The 18,921-nt window shown below is 40.1% G+C and overlaps 1 protein-coding gene across 1 annotated transcript; it reads right to left on the reverse strand.

Annotated features, from left to right (window-relative positions):
• Positions 1–36: 36 nt before the first annotated feature.
• UEVLD (UEV and lactate/malate dehyrogenase domains) lies at positions 37–14,520 on the reverse strand. The gene is made up of 12 exons (XM_063331303.1): positions 14,465–14,520; positions 12,518–12,602; positions 11,833–11,895; positions 10,927–11,090; positions 10,028–10,163; positions 8,583–8,707; positions 7,861–7,966; positions 5,869–6,039; positions 4,688–4,861; positions 4,045–4,129; positions 3,297–3,420; positions 37–1,986 (listed from the first exon to the last, which is right to left on the reverse strand). The coding sequence occupies exons 1-12, from the start codon at positions 14,504–14,506 to the stop codon at positions 1,822–1,824; spliced, it is 1,440 nt and encodes a 479-aa protein (XP_063187373.1). The 5' UTR covers positions 14,507–14,520; the 3' UTR covers positions 37–1,821.
• Between the last annotated feature and the right edge of the window lie 4,401 nt (positions 14,521–18,921).

Consider the following 18,921-nt stretch of genomic DNA (forward strand, 5'->3'; position numbering starts at 1 on the left):
CAAAAAGACTTCACAGAACGTACAAAACATCCTTCGTATTGCGGTTTATTGCTAAAAAATATTAATTTCCCGTGAGAACGTGAAGTGCCATGTCCATGCCGGTTATTTTTCAAGAAATATGACACAAAACACGAGAGCAACGAGTCAAGACTAGTTATTTTATAACATAAGCATCAACTTAAAAGACATCCCTGGAAGGATTTGCAGCTTTTTATGATTAAAGCTATTAATAAAACAAAAAAACAAAAAAACCCAATCAAACAAAACACCTGGACTATTAACATGAGAATAAACGCTCAACAGATTAAACACAAGACCATGAAGAACCAATGTAAAACCATAATTTGATGCTGTTTTTTTCCAAAGTAAGAGAAAAAAAACAAACCAACAACCCCCGAGGTCCAGCAATTGTTTTGGGTGTTGTTTTTTTTAATATAGCAGCAAAGTTGGTCACCTGCAGCCAACACGAATTTTGCCCTATCACTCAGCACCATCTCATTTCATGAAAAAAAATTATCTGATTTACTGACTTTTTTTTCTTTCTATTTTTATCTTAATTCTGAGATGAATATAAACTCAGAACTGCTTGTATGTCTGACTCGGTGAGATACGGAAGACACAAAGGAATAGATCCTTTGCTCTGACACAGACCTACTTTTTCTCGGAAACCTTCAATATTTAACCAGTCACTCCTCTAAATACGGAAGGATGATCCTACGCCGCACACAGCAGGAGTGGAGCCCAAATGTTTACCAGTGCAAGCAATCAAGACATTAGAACCCCCCCCCCCCCAAAAAAAAACTTTATCTTAAAAACATCTGCTTTTTGATTTATCTAAAAAATCTACATCCTGTTTTTTCACCACATCCTCGGCGTCCCCCAAGGAGGGTTATGGGTTCCATTGCCTTCTCAAGCTGATGTATCCCCCTCAGGCGGATGGAAAGCTTTCTGACATCAGCTTGGCTTTGGATCAAGGCCTAAACTCACAGATACTTCTGCAATACTTAACTGTCAGATTTTTTTCTTTATTTGAAGCCCACCCCCTGGCTCCTCCCTGTCAGGAAGCGCATCTCTCCCAGTGCGGCACAGGGTAAGAGTCTGCGTGTATGTACCAAAAAATGCAGATGCTTAATGCTTTGAACGTCCTTACAGAATAAGAGCAAACAAGTCATCACCAGAAAGCCTCAGATGTCATTAAACATACAGCAGAAATGCATATCCAATACTTCAGCTTTGAAGGGCACTGCTAACGTCAAGCTTTTTTTCCCCTTAGTAACAAGCAGGAGTCCATTGACATAAGAGCATCTGTGATAGGCATGAAAGAGCGAGCTACCGAAGTGTATCCGCCGGTGCCCCGAAGAGCTGGAGCGTGGACGTTTCCTAGACTAGCCCCTGATGCAGCACTGAAAAACCTGGAGGCAGAGTTCTAGCGGGCTCTGTACACTGGAGTTTCTGCAGAGCTGGGTAAAGCCGCTCTCCCAGACTATGTCCTAATAATGAGGTGCAAATTGCTAAGAATAACCCAAGAATCAGGCTATAATTAGCAACAAAAAACCACAGGCAAAATTCAGCTGAATGTAGGTAAAACATTCCTGCGCGCTACCCTCCTCATTTTGGCTTCCAAAAGTGCACTTTTCAAATAAGTTACTATGCAGCACATTATTAAATAATTTAAACCAAAACTGAGAAAGCACTTTTTGGAAGTACAGTAAAAAAACCTTCTTGTTTTATATATAGAAATCCATATATACCAAGCAAGCCTTTTTGCCTAGCAAATCTCCGGATTTTGTGAGCAGACACAGTGGCTTCCCTTGTGCTTGCTTACAGTTTCAGTTGCTGCTGAAGGTCATGAATTGACCCTGCACCGCTTTGCAGTTTCTCTTGCACTAGTGGATCTTCTTCTAGTTTGACCATTTCAATCACTCCGTTGGTTCCGAGAACACAGGGTAGACTTAAGAACACTTCACTGTTTATATTGCAACATCCCTGAAACAACACGCAAAGAACACAGTCACACAGTTACTTGTTTCTGCTCTGTCTGAAGCATGGAACTACACAAAATAACTTGATTATTTTAGTTAGGCAAGGATATTCCATCATACGGCATGTTTTGTATAGGTCAAATTCCAGTTATTTTAGATCCTGTGCAATGGGTTACTGTACAGAAACTGTAAAATATTACTGTACATATAAAATAAATAATCTTGAACCATGCCACACTTGGAGGAGTTTCCAAATATAGATATATCAGAACACTATAATGCAGGCAAAGTTTGTACTACAAAACACTGTTTAACCAGTTTCTTAGGTAGAACAAGTAGGGACACTTGGCAGTACAGCACCATTAGTTCTTTTAGGACAGAACAAAAGAAATTTAAAAATGCAGCCAAAGGGAGCTATCTGGGGAATATTTTCCATGTATTGATCCCATATTCTGTGAGACACTTCACTAAACTTAGATCTCTATAATTCAAATTTACACTACAGATTTTGTTTACTTACAGGACCCGTATGGGAAATTTCACATCCTGTAGTTACTCTGCAGATTAAGAGACCTGTCACTCGTCTATATCTGCATTTAGTTCATAAACGATTAAAACTATAATTATGAAATTAGGTATATGTCTGTACTTGATAGAATAAGCAGCCTGCTCAATTTCCCTGCACTGGGACATGCAAATAAATCATCCTTCTCAAGCCTGTAAATACAAATGACAAGTAAATGTTTCCACATGTTTTTTTGCCTCACATGAAATGACTTAATGCTTTAAACAAGGTTCAGTCTACAATTTTAAGCTAAATATAGCTTCGTAATCTTATCAATGTAAAGTATCAAGGAGTAGAAAAACAGCTGTTTCAAAGATGGTCAAATAAGATACTGGCAGAAAATGCATTTTATACTTTCATAAAAGATACCAAACTCTTTCGGCCCCTGGAAAAATCTACATTCAATACTGAGCACTTGGAAACTGCGACACACACATTTCTCTTCATTTGCCAAATCTGGGTATTCCAGGGGAGCTGGTCAGCAACCTTGAACATATTTTCCCTCTGGACTCTTGTACTTTTGGGAGAATAATTCACTTTTAATACTGGTTTCAGATTAACACAATAATTGATTTTTGCTCATTTTTGCATTAGAATTGAAAGCTGTTGTTGGAAGAAAGTAACAGAAGTGGTGATACTTCAGAACAGTTACTTTAAGTGAGACGTCTGTGCTGATAAAATTAATAGTCATATCCAGTATTAATAATATAATTACAGCGCTAACTAAAATATATTAATCACACATTTACCTTTGCCAGAGTGGATACAGAATGAACCTTTCTTTTATCTTTCAGTATGCTGTCAGTCAAATCAGCAACTGAGAGCCCAACAGACCAAGATCTCTGACCTTTTCCCTTTAGAACTTCCATAGCTCTATAAACCAGAAAAAGGAGAAAAACATGATGTTTAGATTTTAATTATTCCTATTTTGGCTTATATGTAAAACCCAAAAGATAAATTAAGTGTACTGTATCAGGTAAAGTGTGCTATAAAAACATTATTCTCTGTTTTGGAAAACAACAGAAGGTAATTAAGAGTTGCTTTAAGAAATTTCTTTACCCACACTGGTAACAATTCTGTTTTCTGTCAAGAAGTGTAACTGATAAAGGGCTAATTAAATCAGGTAATCTGATCCAAACTTGTGCTTCCACACATGCTCTGAGAAAAGTGTCCCAGAAAGCTTGTCTGCTGTTTTTTTGCTTGTTTTTTAAAAAACACATGATCAAACTGGCAGCTCTAATATTCTAGTGTACGTTCTACCAAGCTTGTCCTGTCCTCAGATCGTCACAGGCACAACGTTATTAAGAACTTCAGAAAAACAGGGGACATACACACATACGTAAAAGTGAATGACACGCAGACCTACAATTTCCTACAAACTCAATGTGTCAACATTTAGAGCAAAATTCCTCCACTTCATAAATAGCTGAAGGAAAAAACGCTGCAAACATCAAGTGCCTAAACATGAAGGAAAAAAAAAGATTATAATGGCTTTACCTGTTAGCCACCTTTTCCCTTGAGTTACGAGAAGCCATTGCTTCCATTTGATTTGCAGCTAAATTACAACTGGTCCAGGACAGTACTAAATAGAAAGAACCAACATTTAAATGCACATCTAAACAGTGACTAAAATAGGTAGCAGATAAGATAAGGAGAAAAAAAACCAAAAACAAAAATTCAAGCTTTCCTTCCCCCACAACCACCCAAGTGTAGCTGATGACCTTCTAAGGTTCCCTGGACTACTGAAATAAACAATAGTACCACCTGGCCAGAGACGCTTGCTTAAAAATCAAGTAATATGTAACAATTCTTACATTAGCAGTAACCTACCATATATTGTAACACATTTCATTCCTCTTTCAGTGCTTTTAACCTATATTATTATACCAAATAAAAAGCACCTAAGGTTGTATTTTCTATACTTTTTTTTTTTCTACTGTGACAAATGGTGAATACTTTTGCTACCACTCCAGGTCTACAGTCTTGGGCAAACACCAAAATTTAGAACCGTTATTATGAAAATCTACACTTCTGCTTATGACTACCTTAACTACTTTTCTCGATTATTCTTTCAATACTCAATTACTTAAGCACTGCCAGGACATTATATACTCATAGACATAATAAAGTATCACTTTACCTTTGTCTTCTCCTTGTTCACCAATAATCCAAGCATCTTTTGCCAGTGCCTCTGCTTTCAAAAGATTTGTCAGTATATACTGAAATCTCTCAGTATCTAGGTTGGCACCTACTCCAATAACTCTACTTTTGGGAAATGCACTCAGCTTCCACGACACATATGTCATTACTTCAACTATACGTGAAAGAAAAATATGCTGCAATGAAGGACCACTTCAAAGTCAACACAATGAATCAATGAATTCAAACTATGAATCACGATTACCAACCACAGGACGAAGTTCTTTACTTTGGAAGAGGTATAAGCATGTAAAAACATATCAGTAATTTATTTCAATTTAGAACACCAAGTCAGGTGGGGAGGAGGTGAAGAAAATTCACAGCCCAAGTAAAGTTTTAAAGAGAAGTCAAGTGAAACTTCAGAATGAGTCACCATGCTTCCCTCTACCAAAAATATCACATGCTTCTCAATTTAATTCAGCCAGTGCTTAATTTCGTCTCATTTGGCAAGCACTCTCTTCTCCATCTCCACAGCTCTAAATGATAGGAAAGGTAATATCCAATTCTGATTGGCCAATCCAGCCAAAACCACGACAGCAAAGAAGCACTTGAGAAATAGAAAAGGGCAGTCTTCAGTGTGTTTACAGGACAGAGAGGCTCATGCTTACCTCTTTCCCTTTTAAGTAGTTTTTGCTTTGTCTAAGTTCACAGTATCACCGACCCAACATATTTAAACTTTCCACCAAAACATAGGTGCAATATTTACTACCAACAGTATATTATGTATACTAGGAGTCTGTGAGTGGGATCACATGGCACATAACACACATACATCTATCCTTACTTGCACAGGAGAAACGTGTATGTAAAACTCACAACTGACAAGACAACAGCCAATGGATGCTGATCTTGTAGATACAGTAAGGTTGAAACTATGTACAGAAATAGTACAGAAAACATACCTTTTATACAAAACAAAGTATATTATTTTCTTTTATCTTTGTAAGAGTAAAGAAAAAAAACCTCAAAGACAGTGTCCTGCTCAAAGCTGAAAAGGAAAACATCTTTCAGAGTAGCAAGAATTTTTGACTAAGCAGGTATATTCGGCAGTAAGGTATTTTTAAAACAAGCCAGAGAGAAAGCCAGGTGGCAGACAAAGCATTAGGCAGAGTACCAACATACCTGGATGAGAAGCAACAAGGAGAACGGTGTTCTGACTGTAGTGTGATATTGCTGGGATAATTCCTCTGAACAAGTCCACATTGCTTTGTATGACATCAAGATAAGTCTGAGCATTTCCCAGAGAATTAACTGTAAGTACCACAACTTTTGAATCAGCTGAAGCAGAAAAATCTGAAAATATAAAGAAAATATGTTTTTAAAATTTATGTCATTCTATTGAGTTTTGGATGCAAACCAAAGAGCCGTCCTAAAGGCAGAACTGCAGCATCCAGCTAAGTGAGGGGTTCTTCCCTTCCTGTCTCCCACAGTGTGGAATTTGGGGCAACTCCACAGCACCTGTAAAACACAGCTCTCCCACAGAACTACTTCTCTGTTTTATAGTTGGCAAACACAGAAGGCAGACTGCAATTTGTCCAGTGTTACAGAGCAGAGACCACAAAACATCTAGATGGAGTTGACAGGTAATAAGCTTTTCCAAGTTTTCTTGGCAAGAGAGAAAAAAAAATAATACATCCACGAAAAGGCTCCTTCATTTTTATTCCAATTTTTAAAGAAGGGGAAAGACTTTTACTCCTTTATTTGAGACTTCGATAGTTTTTGATCTTATAGCTCAATTAAGAACACGTAGACAACCATAAAAAGTGTTTCAACAGTCTATTTAACAACTCAAGTAAAAGAAATGTATTTATTAGCCCAAGAAAACACACAACTACATTTACTGCAGAAATTTGTAAGTCAAAGCTGCCTTGAGTGGGTAACTGAATGTCCAAGTACCATATAGGTGATCAGCTTGAACACAGAAACAAGGTAATTTGACTGTCACACCACATCTGGAACCAGCTGAAGCCAAAGTAGAGGCCTAATGCACTGACAAACTGGAAGCATACTAAGGAGGATATAATTAATAGCAGCTTGCCCCAAACCTAGATATAAGCATACTAAAATAACAGGTGACAGCGTATAAGCATTTTTAATACTGTAACACTATTAATAGCACAGCCAGCAACAACATACAAGCTTTTTGTACCACAGCTAAATGTAAATATGTAATAGTTAACCACAAAGGCACAAACAAGAGATTTGTGGTACAGTTGCACAACCACGGTTCGGGAAAAAATGTGCTACCAGTAAAACCTGCAAAATAAGATCAAAGGATGTAGAGCAGGCAATGTCAGGTGCAGAATAAGCAGATAAGATGCCTGGTGGAACGAGAAAAAGTCCCTGTTCCTGAAATAAGATAAATTACATCAGAAGCACAAGAAATCCCCTCATTGCATCTTGCAGAGGGTGCAAGAGACACAAAACCACCACAGACAAGCAAGGAAGAATGGTGAAGTTGCTCAATTCAGTTCCAGTTTCCCTGTGGAAGAGCTTTTGAGCCACATCACCTCAACCTCTGCGACTAAGACCATCAAAGACTGTAGCAATCACCACTAATTATGGAAACACGGTATCAATTCTATTGAATTATACAATTACAGTTAATCAAGGACAAGATTTTTAAGAACTATTTGTCTGAATATGCAGTGATAACGATTAAGAGCTATTGCCGATATGCATGTTTAACGAACATCAATCTAGGAAAGCAGTACTTTGAAACTTACCTTTATTTATCAGCCTTTTTAACACCACTCTCACAGCTATCTCTAATTCCCTAACATACATATATTTTTTACCCCTCCTTCCTTCCCTCTACCCACCTATGACACGAGTCCTATTTCAGCATTAGCCTATTACCCTGGAAGTACAGATTCACATACCTCTACCTCTATAAACAGAATGAAAAAAGCCTGAAATAAAAGTGATGCAAGCTTTGCTGAACCTTCCCTTCCCAATTTTGCCCTGAAAAGATGGTAGATAACAACATCTTTTTAAAAGGATGGCCTATATGCCAGAGCCTCTGTATCTCCCTGGGTGTCCTGCTCTCATTAAAACGAGCACAAGCACACACAGTACAGTACTCGCTCCCATTCCAGCAACAACATCTAATACCTTTGCTGATCTCCACATTTGGCAGAGCAAAGATCTCCAAGTCCATGGTCCCTCCTTTTGCTGTACCTTCAGAAAGATCCAGAAGAACTACCTTGTCTGCAGCACCCTGTACAAATAAAAATAATGCAGATCAACAACGGAACATACCAAAAGGTGTTCTTGTGGTGATGAGGAATAAAACCCAATATTCTTCCAGTTCCAGTGTTTGTTGTACTGTGTATAATAAGACAAACAAAATTACTAACCAAAATTACTGTCAAATCACAAGACAAAGAATTTATTTTATTGAGTTTAATTGTAAAATGACTCCTTACAAGACAAACAAATAAAGAACTCACAAAGCCGTCTCTGTGAAGTTATAAATGTTGATGTTACTGAGCATATAGCCGTAATGAAGTACATACCATCTACAGGCTACCCCTTTCCAGGGGACCAGGAGATCCCAGTTGTAAAAGGCCGCCACTTAGGCAAGAATCCTTTAACTAAGGATTTTCAAAATAAGTTAATTCAATATTCAACCATTTGTATTTAAAAATCTGACTGAGAAAACAAGGCAGAAACTAACACTTCTGTGTGTCCATAAGTTAACTGAAGAGGCAAATGACATAATCAGTGACATGGCTATTAAAACTGATGACTTATTTCTATGTGTCAGACACTAAGAACTAGGTTGGAAGCCTCTCTATAAATCAGGTCTGTTGCTATTTATAATAATTACATACCTTTGCTGCAACTGCTAACACACATGCAATGCCAAGATCTCCAGCTCCAACAACAGTAATTTTGTTAAAACATCCTTCATTTTTGCCTCCACCAAGTTTAGTCTTTGATTTCGTGTCAGTCTCTCCTACAATTAAAAGAAAACCACAAACTTAAGTGCTCGTCCACACTGTATCAATACAAGTATTGCTGCTTTATAAAGGATCATGGTTGTGCCAGAGCTAAACCAAATTACATAAAACTTTTTTCAAAATAGCCGTCAAGCCTGAACACAGAAAATTCATTGCAACTTGCACAGTGTGAAACACAAATATTCCTCTCTAGATAGGAATGTTTTTTCACTACGTAGCAAATATGAGCATAACAACATCAAGAAGCTAGAACCATACAAACAATACTCCCTTTGCTACTGTTGCAGGCGTGAATATATACCATGATCATAAAGTTTGCAAAGTATTTCTTATTTTGGAGACATGCAAAATGAAATTTGATTAAAATACAGTGATTTGGGGTTGTTTAGCCAATGCTACTGGTAACACAATGATTCTCATTCTGACTATAATGCAGAGAGACTTGCAACAGAAACGTTAAGATTGATTGCCTACAATCACACACCCGTGCGTGCTCACAAGTATGTATGTGCACACAGTTACCAGAAGAAACGGCAGGAAAGGGATAAAGGTCTGCACTAGTTGCCACAGATCACCATCCGTGATTTCACTAAAAGGAGGAGGAAGAAAAGACCGACCTGAAGAAAATGTGTCAGGATGAAGGACTGGAACCATAAAATACGTAAAATAAGGAAAGCATGACAACTGTGAAATTCAGGGATTTTGCTCAAGACTTACAATGGGTGAGATAAAGTAATGAGGCAAATATGCATCCACTCCCAAAGGGTGTAAAAGACAAGTCTGAAATCAGCTTGTCACCACTGAACAAGAAGAACCCAAGAAACACGATATAGGCTCAAGAGCCAGCACTCCTTGTCCTCAGTGTTGCACATCAGTGATTGTGGTCAGACAGGTCTCAGGGCTTGCGACCATGGATGTGAGAGTGTGAGTGAATGAGATCGGAAAGAATGAATGACGGTGATTGGGTAAAATCAACTTATAAAACAATCATGTTTCCCTTCCACAAGATTTCACATGGAGTTTTGCTGCAGTAATTTCCAACAAGTTAGTAATACCAAGTCTACAGCATTTTTCAGTAGGCTTAAATGCAAACTTCCAAAATGAGCTGCTTATTCAAATAAAGAGAATCTGAGCTCTCGGTTCAAATAGAGGCACTTTTGATTATACAGAGAAAATACCAAATCCTGCAGACATGCAAACGCCAAAAATTCAGATACTAAAATCATGTAGGCATCTTAGTCATATCAAGTAATAACAACAAATAAAATAGATATTGTGTAGTAATGTTACAAACAAATATATGAAAACATCCACACCTGCAGTAATCTTTGCAATGTAGGAGAGAAGTTCCGATTGCCTGGCTGCTTCAGAAGATGACAGTGAATACAAAGGGAGCTCTTCCTCAAATTTTGCAATCATTTCCTTGATTAATCCAATAACAGTTGATTTAGGCTGAAACATAGCAACACAGGAGACCGAATAGTTGACTAGCTATTTCGTATAGTGCTATTAGCTGTAATCTGCAGTATTTCATAAAGAACCATAGCTATACAAAATTTAATAAAATTACAAATATTGACACCCTTAATACTTACATAAACACTTAAGGCAAAGAAAAGCCTGGGAATTTCTATACCAATAATGAAAAATATATCCTATCTGTTTCAGAAAACTAGCACACACAAAAAAAATCATTTTTACTGTCCTGGCAGTCATATTTATGTAAGTTATTTAATACAGTGCGTAAAATCATTTCGCAACAGCATTGGCTTTTGAATCTCTATGCTAATGTTTCAGAGCTATGCTGAAAGAGACACATCCAAAAGGTAGGAACTTCCATTGAACTTTCTTGAAGGATATGCAATTGGTCTATTATTATTATTCATTATTCACAGCAACAAAGAAAAAAGTATCAAAGGTCCACATGAGGCTTATACTGCTTTATAATGAAGTCAGTCCCTTTTTTCTTCAGCTTAAAATAATTTTCCTTACAAGCACTTACAACTTCCTTTACAATTGCTTCAGACAGTCTGAAAACTGTAATTTCAAGAGACATTCTGCTTCTCTTTGCATAATCATCACATATTTAAGATTAACAAAAAACAAAGAAAGTAAAAAGCCCCAAACTCTATCCACTTCTCTCCACTGATCTCCACACGATACCATGTTTTATGCCCAAATACTTTCCTCCCCTGTCAGCCCCTCCACCTCTTACATGGCTCCAGTTTTGCAGGTAAGGCAAATAAATCCTGCCGTGGGCATCAACGTGCTTTCCCACTGAAATGGCCATGTTCACAGTCGGCTTCAAGAAGCAAATGGGGGGAGCAAAGGGATGAGAATCCAGAATCCACAGATGAATGGGTATGTTATAGAAATCACCTGTTCAACACAAAACAAAAGCCTTTGCTAATTTCCACATTGAGAAGAGGCACTAAAAACCAGGTGTGCGTGTCTGTAATTCATGTAGTAACAAAGAAAAAAAGCCTGACAGATCACTTTGTAGATTCACACTGGCAAGTATTTATGTTACTTAGGCTAGTTAATTAAAAGAGACTTGTCTGCATCGACTTGAAGTGCTACTGACTGTGTCTGTCTTAATATAAAGCTTTGATGTTGTTTTGTTTCCCAGGATATTCTATCAGCCAATGTGTCCCCTTTTCCAGGCAAGGAAATCTCTTGTAGCTACCCATTTCATACTTATTTTATGACCCAAAATCTGATGTAAAGACACATCCATTAAGAGCTTTACCTCAGACCTCAAAGGCTTTAAGTTAAAAATAAGAAATTATCTACTAATTGTTTTTGGACACTTTCTATACAAGCATGGGGTTTGTAAACTTCATGCAACCTCCATTAGAACCAAAGAGTTTGCCTTACACAGTCTCAAACTACATGATTTTTTAAAATAGTTAATTGACTTATTTAACACCAACTTATTTCAGCATCTATGAGCGCACGAAGGCATTTGTTTATGCAGTAGAAGTGGCTTCTGCCAATTCATGCAAAATGCTTTATAGCCACATTTAAAGAAGCTGCACAGTATATTGTTACGAGGCAGTACCCAACACATTTTACAATTAAATGCATAACTAGTAGGAAAATCATATTTGATTTATCTTACCATATTTCACTGGAACAGTACCACTAAAATTCAGGAGGTCCTTCTGGGATCCATCCTTGAAGGCTGAAATTAAAAATGTGATTTTAAAAAATAATAATAATAATAAATCCTTTCAAATCTGGCATGGCATTCCCATCCACAACTACCAATATACAATGTTCCTGCAAGAGCCAAGGCTAAAATGTTACTAAGGTTGTTCCTCCCCCTTTGAGATAATTTCTTAATGGAATCTTAATGAAAATTGTATTGGTACAACTGAGCACATCATTAGCCTGAAAACCCCTTGTCCTGGGTAATGCTGGTGTTGTAGGAACTTTCAGTCAGGCTGAGGGATTCTGGAAGTTACACTTGATAAGCTAAAGACATAAAACCACTTTCAATACAGTAATGAGATATGGGAAAATGCTGTTACGCATAAAGAATTTAAAAGAACATAAGTCTTCTATAATTATTGACAAGTTAAAATAAAATTAAATTTAGTGAATTAGTTGCCTAGGTTTATTATATGTCTGCATTCTTCAAAGAGCTTTCAAAAACAGTCACATGGCATGAGAAATTTTACTGCAAGTCAAAGACAGGAACACAACCAAAAGATATTGACACTATTCAGATTCTACTATACACAGTCTGAATCTAGCGCAAATAAGAATCACAATTAGTTCAAAGTAACTGTATCAGTTCTTACTGTATGTGTTCATGGAGAACGTGAAGTTTGGGTAGGTCTTGCTAACATTCTTTAGTTCTTCAATGGTCAGGTCTCTGAATTTATACTGGGAAGAGAGGAGAAAAAAAAAATCATTAAAAAATGGTTTATTTCACAGGCTGCTTCTTTCATTTTCTGATATAGGGAAAAGGAACCAAGAGAAAGTAGAAACCCAAGAAGGGAAAGGTAATAATTACTCGCAGTATTATAAATAGTTTTGGTGTGAAATGCATTCTCAAAACATTTGATACAAGAAAAAAAAGCTTTAAAGGTATCACAAGTCTGCTGTTGATACACTGGAACTCAAAATTCTGAACATCTTTCCTCATATATCACTTTTCCCTTTACAGTTGTGTGAGCAGTGACTTAATAAAATTTACTCTCCTCTGCACATCATCATTAAAACCAATATAAAAATATAAACTTCATAGTAATGAGGTTTTTTTTTCTTACACAGTTACTACTGAAGACTCAGCTCCACCTGCATGCGTTTTAGAAGAGTTTCACAAGACGTCTATTTCCACAAACATATTAAATGTGTAAGTAATTAGCCTTTGGGAATTTTTTTTCATGTTTAAGCTGTCCTTGAGAGCTGAGAAAATTCAAACAAAATAATGCATCCCTCTTTCCCACCTGCAGAAAACCTGCCTACAGATTTAACACAGGTACTGACACTTAAAACGTGATGTGAAAGTAATTATCAGCAAGGATGAACCACTGCTAATTCATTTCAACTGTCCCCAGCCAGTCTGGTACCTGAACTTCCAAGAGATTTGCATCCTCCCACATCTAAAAGTATGAACAATATTTTTCATTTCCTAGATTAGAGCTTCTGCTTCTCATTTTAGGAAGTCTGTCCTGGAACCCTCTCCTAAGCAAACACAACTGTGGCCTGACTGGCTTAAAGAGCTGCTCACTCCACTAGAATACTCCTCACAAAGTAGTAGCTAAAATCTACAATCTCTTCAGTACAGCACCCACCAGAAACAGCAGCGATACTACAGCTATGTGAATGGTACGACTGTTTTCCCCTTTGTACAAGAAAACACAAAGCTGCTGAGAAGAAACACTTTTTAGTCTGCTTCTCCACATTCAACCTTACAGGATACTGTGAAGTCAAGCAGTAAAAAAAACCCAACAAAACATAAAAATAATCAAAGGTGCTCAAATTAGGAATGCCTACACAATTTAACACATTTTCGGAAGTATTGATACAGCTGGTTGTGAAATCAAACCCATCTTCCCCCAGCTGACCACCACCTTACTTGCAATGCATAACGAGGCATTCCTATCAAACATTTTGTTCTTTTCTAAAGATCGGATGATTCGTGAGGCGAGTCGGGTATAGACCTTTCTCATTTTGCACCTACAATTATGTGGCACGCCCGAAATTTAAAGGCGCATACCTCAGTTTCTCGTATGGGAATTAAAACGCCTCTACATTTGAGGGATGCTATAAATCTGGGTTTCTAAAGCGCGGAGATACTAATGCAGGGATCGCCGCAAAAAGTCCCCAAAGAAACGCAACTCTTCATGGCGAGTAAGGTTTAAATTGCGTTCAGCACATCCCACGCGTTGTTGTGTCCCGAACTTTAAACTCCGCTGCGGTAAGGCAGTGTACACCCCGCACCCCGCAGGGATCAGAAGCCCCTCATAAGCCACGACGGCGGAACGGGAGGCGGTTGAACCGCGCAACTCCCTCAGCTGCCCCCTTCCCCTCACAGCTCCTCGTTCGCCCACCCGCGGGAACTTCTGCCCGCCGGGAGCCGCCCCTCTCTCTCCCCTCCTGCTTCAAGGGAGCCGCTCCGTTCCCTCCAACCCGCCTAAAAAGTCGACATTTTCCACAGCCCTTCCTCCTCCCCTTCCTCCTCCGCCGTCTCAGCCGCGCGGCGGGGCCCGCGCGCCCCCTGCCCACCCGGGCGCGCGCACCTTGCCCAGCCGCTTCCTCAGCGCCTCCTCCGAGAGCTCCATGGCGGCGGGGCCGGGACCGGGGCCGGGACCGGCCGGGCCGGGCGGCGCCGCCTCCCGGCAACCCTTGCGCGGGGTCCCCTCAGCCCGCCGGCCTCCCTGAGCTCGCCGGCCTGGGAGCGGGCGGCTGAAATAAAAAAAGTTTTTTTTTTTTTTTTTTTATTTTCTGAATCTGCGAGGGGGAGGTCAAGTAAACGCGCGTTGCGGCGACAGGTGACATAGAGCTCTTGGCTGGGTGCCATTTCCACCCATCGTGGTACACCAGCCTGCCAGCAGCCTGTAAAAAAGGCTGAAATATGTGGGGGAAAAAAACAGTGCACCGCGCTGGTGAGACCCCACCTGGAGTACTGCGTCCAGCTCTGGAGTCTTCGGCACAAGAAGGACATGGACCTGTTGGAGTGAGTCCAGAGGAGGGCCACAAGGATGATCAGAGGGATGGAACACCTCTCCTGCAAGGATGAGAGACTTGGGGTTGTTCAGCCTGGGGGAGGCCCTGGTGAGACCTTGCAGCGGCCTTCCAGTGTCTGAACGGGGCCTACAAGAAAGGTGGGGAGGGACTTTTTATAAGGGCATGTAGTGATGGGACCAGGGCTAATGGCTTCAAACTGGAAGAGGGTAGATTTAGATTAGGTATCAGGAAGATGTTTTTCACTATGAGGGTGGTGGGATGCTGAAACAGGTTGCCCAGAGAAGCTGTGGATGCTCCAACCCTGGAGGTGTTCAAGGCCAGGCTGGATGGGGATTTGAGCAGCCTGGTCTAGTGGGAGGTGTCCCTGCCCATGGCAGGGGGGTTGGAGCTAGATGATCTTTAAGGTCCCTTCCAACTCTAACCATTCTGTGATTCTCTGATTCTATCTGGGAGCCTGCTTAGGCACGTTCTTCAAGACGACAGGCAAGGGTATGCCATACGTGCAGTCGTAGACGGAGAGCAGAGGTCTTGCAGGATCCGCACACGCTGCTCCAGGGGCACCCACTTGGCAGGTGCATATCCTGGAGTATGCCTGCCGTTTTCTACGCTGGGAAAAAGAGATCTGTAGAAAAAACATTACTGAGCCCATGTGGGAGATCAACAGTGCTCCTCTAGCAGATCACTTCTGATGCGTGACAATGCCAGACAGTTCTCAGATACTGTCCTCCTTTCCTTTCTATTTCTTCCCTCACTAAACTAACATGAATTTTGAATGTAATCTGTCTGTGTGCAATAACAAAGAAGTAATCTCTGCTAAGACCATACATAGATGTTATAGGGATTGGGGATTTCTTCCCTCTGTGTTGACAGTGTCACAACTGATTTGCAACTTTATGGACTTACAAGTATGTAAATACAAATCTGGAATTAAATTATTTCCCTACATTAATCTACCTCTTATTTTTTGAGCCTTCCTACCACACAGTAAAGATACCAGAAAACCGCCTTTTGGAAAGCAGGCGGTGCAAGTCTTGATGGCCAGTTCAGTAGAAAACACAGTGGGTTCAGCTAGGCTTAAAAGGAGACAAATGCCAGTGCTATCCCCATAGCCATTAGAAAACTGAGCTTTCTCAGTGAATCAGTATCTGATTATTTTAAAATCTTGCTTATTAAGACATGGTGTTCTCTGTAGCAGAGGCTGATGTATAACATAGAGCAGATACTCTAGTTTCCAGCTCTCCACATTCAATGCAACTGAGTTTCAGGAAGGAGATATTAAGAGACAACTCGGCTTAAAGAAGAGAGATTGACTTTATCTTTTTCTGCAGTAGGATGCTAGGACCATTCCATACTGGTCTTTCTTGCGCTTATGAATCCCAGCTGGGTGGATTCACAACAGCATTTTATATCCAGGGTTGCAAAAGCCCGTGCAGAAGCAGAAACCATAGCTTGGCATTTCGGAGGACAGTGCTGCATGGCTGCAGCAGCAGTGGGAGTGGTGGAAGTAGCCAGGCTGGCGCTCAGTGGGACAGTGGGGTTTTGTGAACCCCAGTACAAGGGGAAAAGGGATATGGGGCCTCTTGAATGGGTGAGACATAGGGTAGGATGCCAACCTCACCACAGACTGGCTCTCCGTAAGGAGGAGATACGGTGAGGACCACCTTTCCTCCTTCCTGGTGGTCTCACTTTGCTTGGGCCTACGCTTCCTCCAGGCCCATATTTGTGCAGAAGCTCCTGACCTCCAGGAGAGTGTTTGCAGGGCAGGATGTGGGAAACAGCAGCAGAGACCAGGCATTTCACCTCCAAGCTCTTGGCCCTACTCTACACCATACATGTGAGGCCGGTGGCATCCTAGGTGCTGTGTCCCTAATGCCATCAGCCCAGAGAAGCCCCTGCCATCAAGAGGGAAGGGAGGCAGTTTGTCTCAGGGACTCTCACCAAGTATAACCTTGCACATTGCGTTCTCTGGCACAGTGAGTGCTGCGGTAGAGACCCTCTGTAAACAGGGGCAAGTATTCTGGGCAACCTGGGTTTTGTGGTAGGAAGAACAGGAAATTAAAGCTTTACTGGGACCCTGAGAACTTTGCTCTGGGACACACGCAATGGCAGCTGCCTTCACCGCAGTTTCCTACAGATTCTGTGGCTACATGCTTTTTTGGAGGGTGGAAACATAGTGGAACCTGTGATGAGCTGTTACAGAATGATCTCCATGAACGTTTGTCTAAACCCTTTTAAGAGACAATTTGAAAATTATTTTGTTTCACGAAGGCCCTGGCATAGACTAATGTTTGAGAATAGAGCGCGCTCTTTAAATATTTAATATCAAACATTTAAATTTTTAATTTCTCCTTATTTCACAGTAAAAACAACTAGGAAAGTCTGATACTTACAGTTATTAGTAGGTTAGGTGTTTGGAAGCACTTTTAAAAATCTTTATGTGCATACATAACCAAAATAATCACAGAAACCAGAGCAGTAACAACATACCCTTGGTAGTTACACATCACTATATCGTCTCAAGAGTAAGTGTGGTAATACCGTTTCTGTGTGAGGCTCAGGGGTCACCCTTGACTAAGCCTGCACCCAAACTACAGATCCAAATTTCTCAGTACTCACTGTTCAAACTCTCCTTTAAATTCAGAGCTGCGCCTGTACCCTCTGAATCCAAATCTGCTCTAAATGTCATTTGGAATGAATAACTCCATATTAAATTAACAGATCCTAACGCCAACTAATCTCTAGCTAATGAAATATCTTGCTAGCGGCTAATGTTCTGCCCACACAGAGCACAACCTTGCTACCCCACCTACCACCCTGTACCAGCCCTCTAGTAGCTCATCTCCCACCATCACTCCATCTCTACCTTTCGTTACTAAAGTTCCTTATATTTCAGTTTCTGAAGCTGACTCTCGACTTCCCTAGCCCAGCACCTCCCAAGTGTTAAGCAAGAAGGAGGCCAGCAATACGATTGTAATTTCTGAAGATATTTTCTGCCGATTATTTACTTCATCTGTGTATGCTCACACGCACGCTTCAGTCAGCCAAAGTAGTACGAGGCAGGCCAGAAGCACTGAGGGTAGAGCTGAAGTTGAACATGGCCAGATGGAGAGATACTGGTAGCTCCACAAGCAATGCAGGTGTTCTCTTAAATGCAGTCTTGAAGATAAACACACCGTGCCATACACCATCCGTGGGTGGTTGTAAGACAGTCATGAGATGTTCTTTACTGGACATACTACATTTTAACCTGCTACTAAAGTGTTCATTCTTTTACTCTATTTCATCATCTGTTGGTCAGAGTTCAGAGTTTTGACTAACATCTCTCTGATTTGATGGCAATTCTAAGTTTATATGATTTCTAGAGGTAAGAATATGAAACTTAGCTTTCAGGATTAAATAATATATTATCTGTGCTCTAGAAAAGCTTTCAAATGCAGCTTTTATCTGTCTCTGCTCTAGAAAAGCTTTCAAATGCATTTCAACTTACAACACAAAGAATCTGGTAAAGCCAGTGCGACTGGTAACACTGTGCTCCTCTGAATGAGGCCATGGCATTTTGCTTATGTTCTTACCAAACAAGCTACAGAAAGTTCCCCAAACTGGCATTTATTGAGCAATACATCCAACTCTTATCTTATTACAACTCCTTCCTCCATAGAAGCGCACCTTATGTATTCAAAACCATCGCATTTTGCCAGCAGTATGGGTCCTCTTGCTGACTTTGAGACTTGATAGAAAAGATGGCTAATTATACAGAAAGAAGGCTGCAGTTTCTCAGATGCTAAGGGAGAGGGCAAGCCTAAAATGACAATCTCATGGAGCTCCTTCTACAGCATGTGGCTTTTGAATTTTACTCAGCTCCACACAAGAGGAAAATGGCATAATTTTTACTGTCGTGAACTTTCATAATCTAGTCTCGTTCTTCTGCTTAGCTGTGGGCATCCTGTATCTCTAGGTATGCCAGCTTACAGCAAAGCCAAGGGAAAGGCTTCTCAATAACGCGCATCTA

This window comes from Chroicocephalus ridibundus, chromosome 4 (assembly GCF_963924245.1).
Source record: "Chroicocephalus ridibundus chromosome 4, bChrRid1.1, whole genome shotgun sequence".
NCBI lineage: Eukaryota > Metazoa > Chordata > Aves > Charadriiformes > Laridae > Chroicocephalus > Chroicocephalus ridibundus.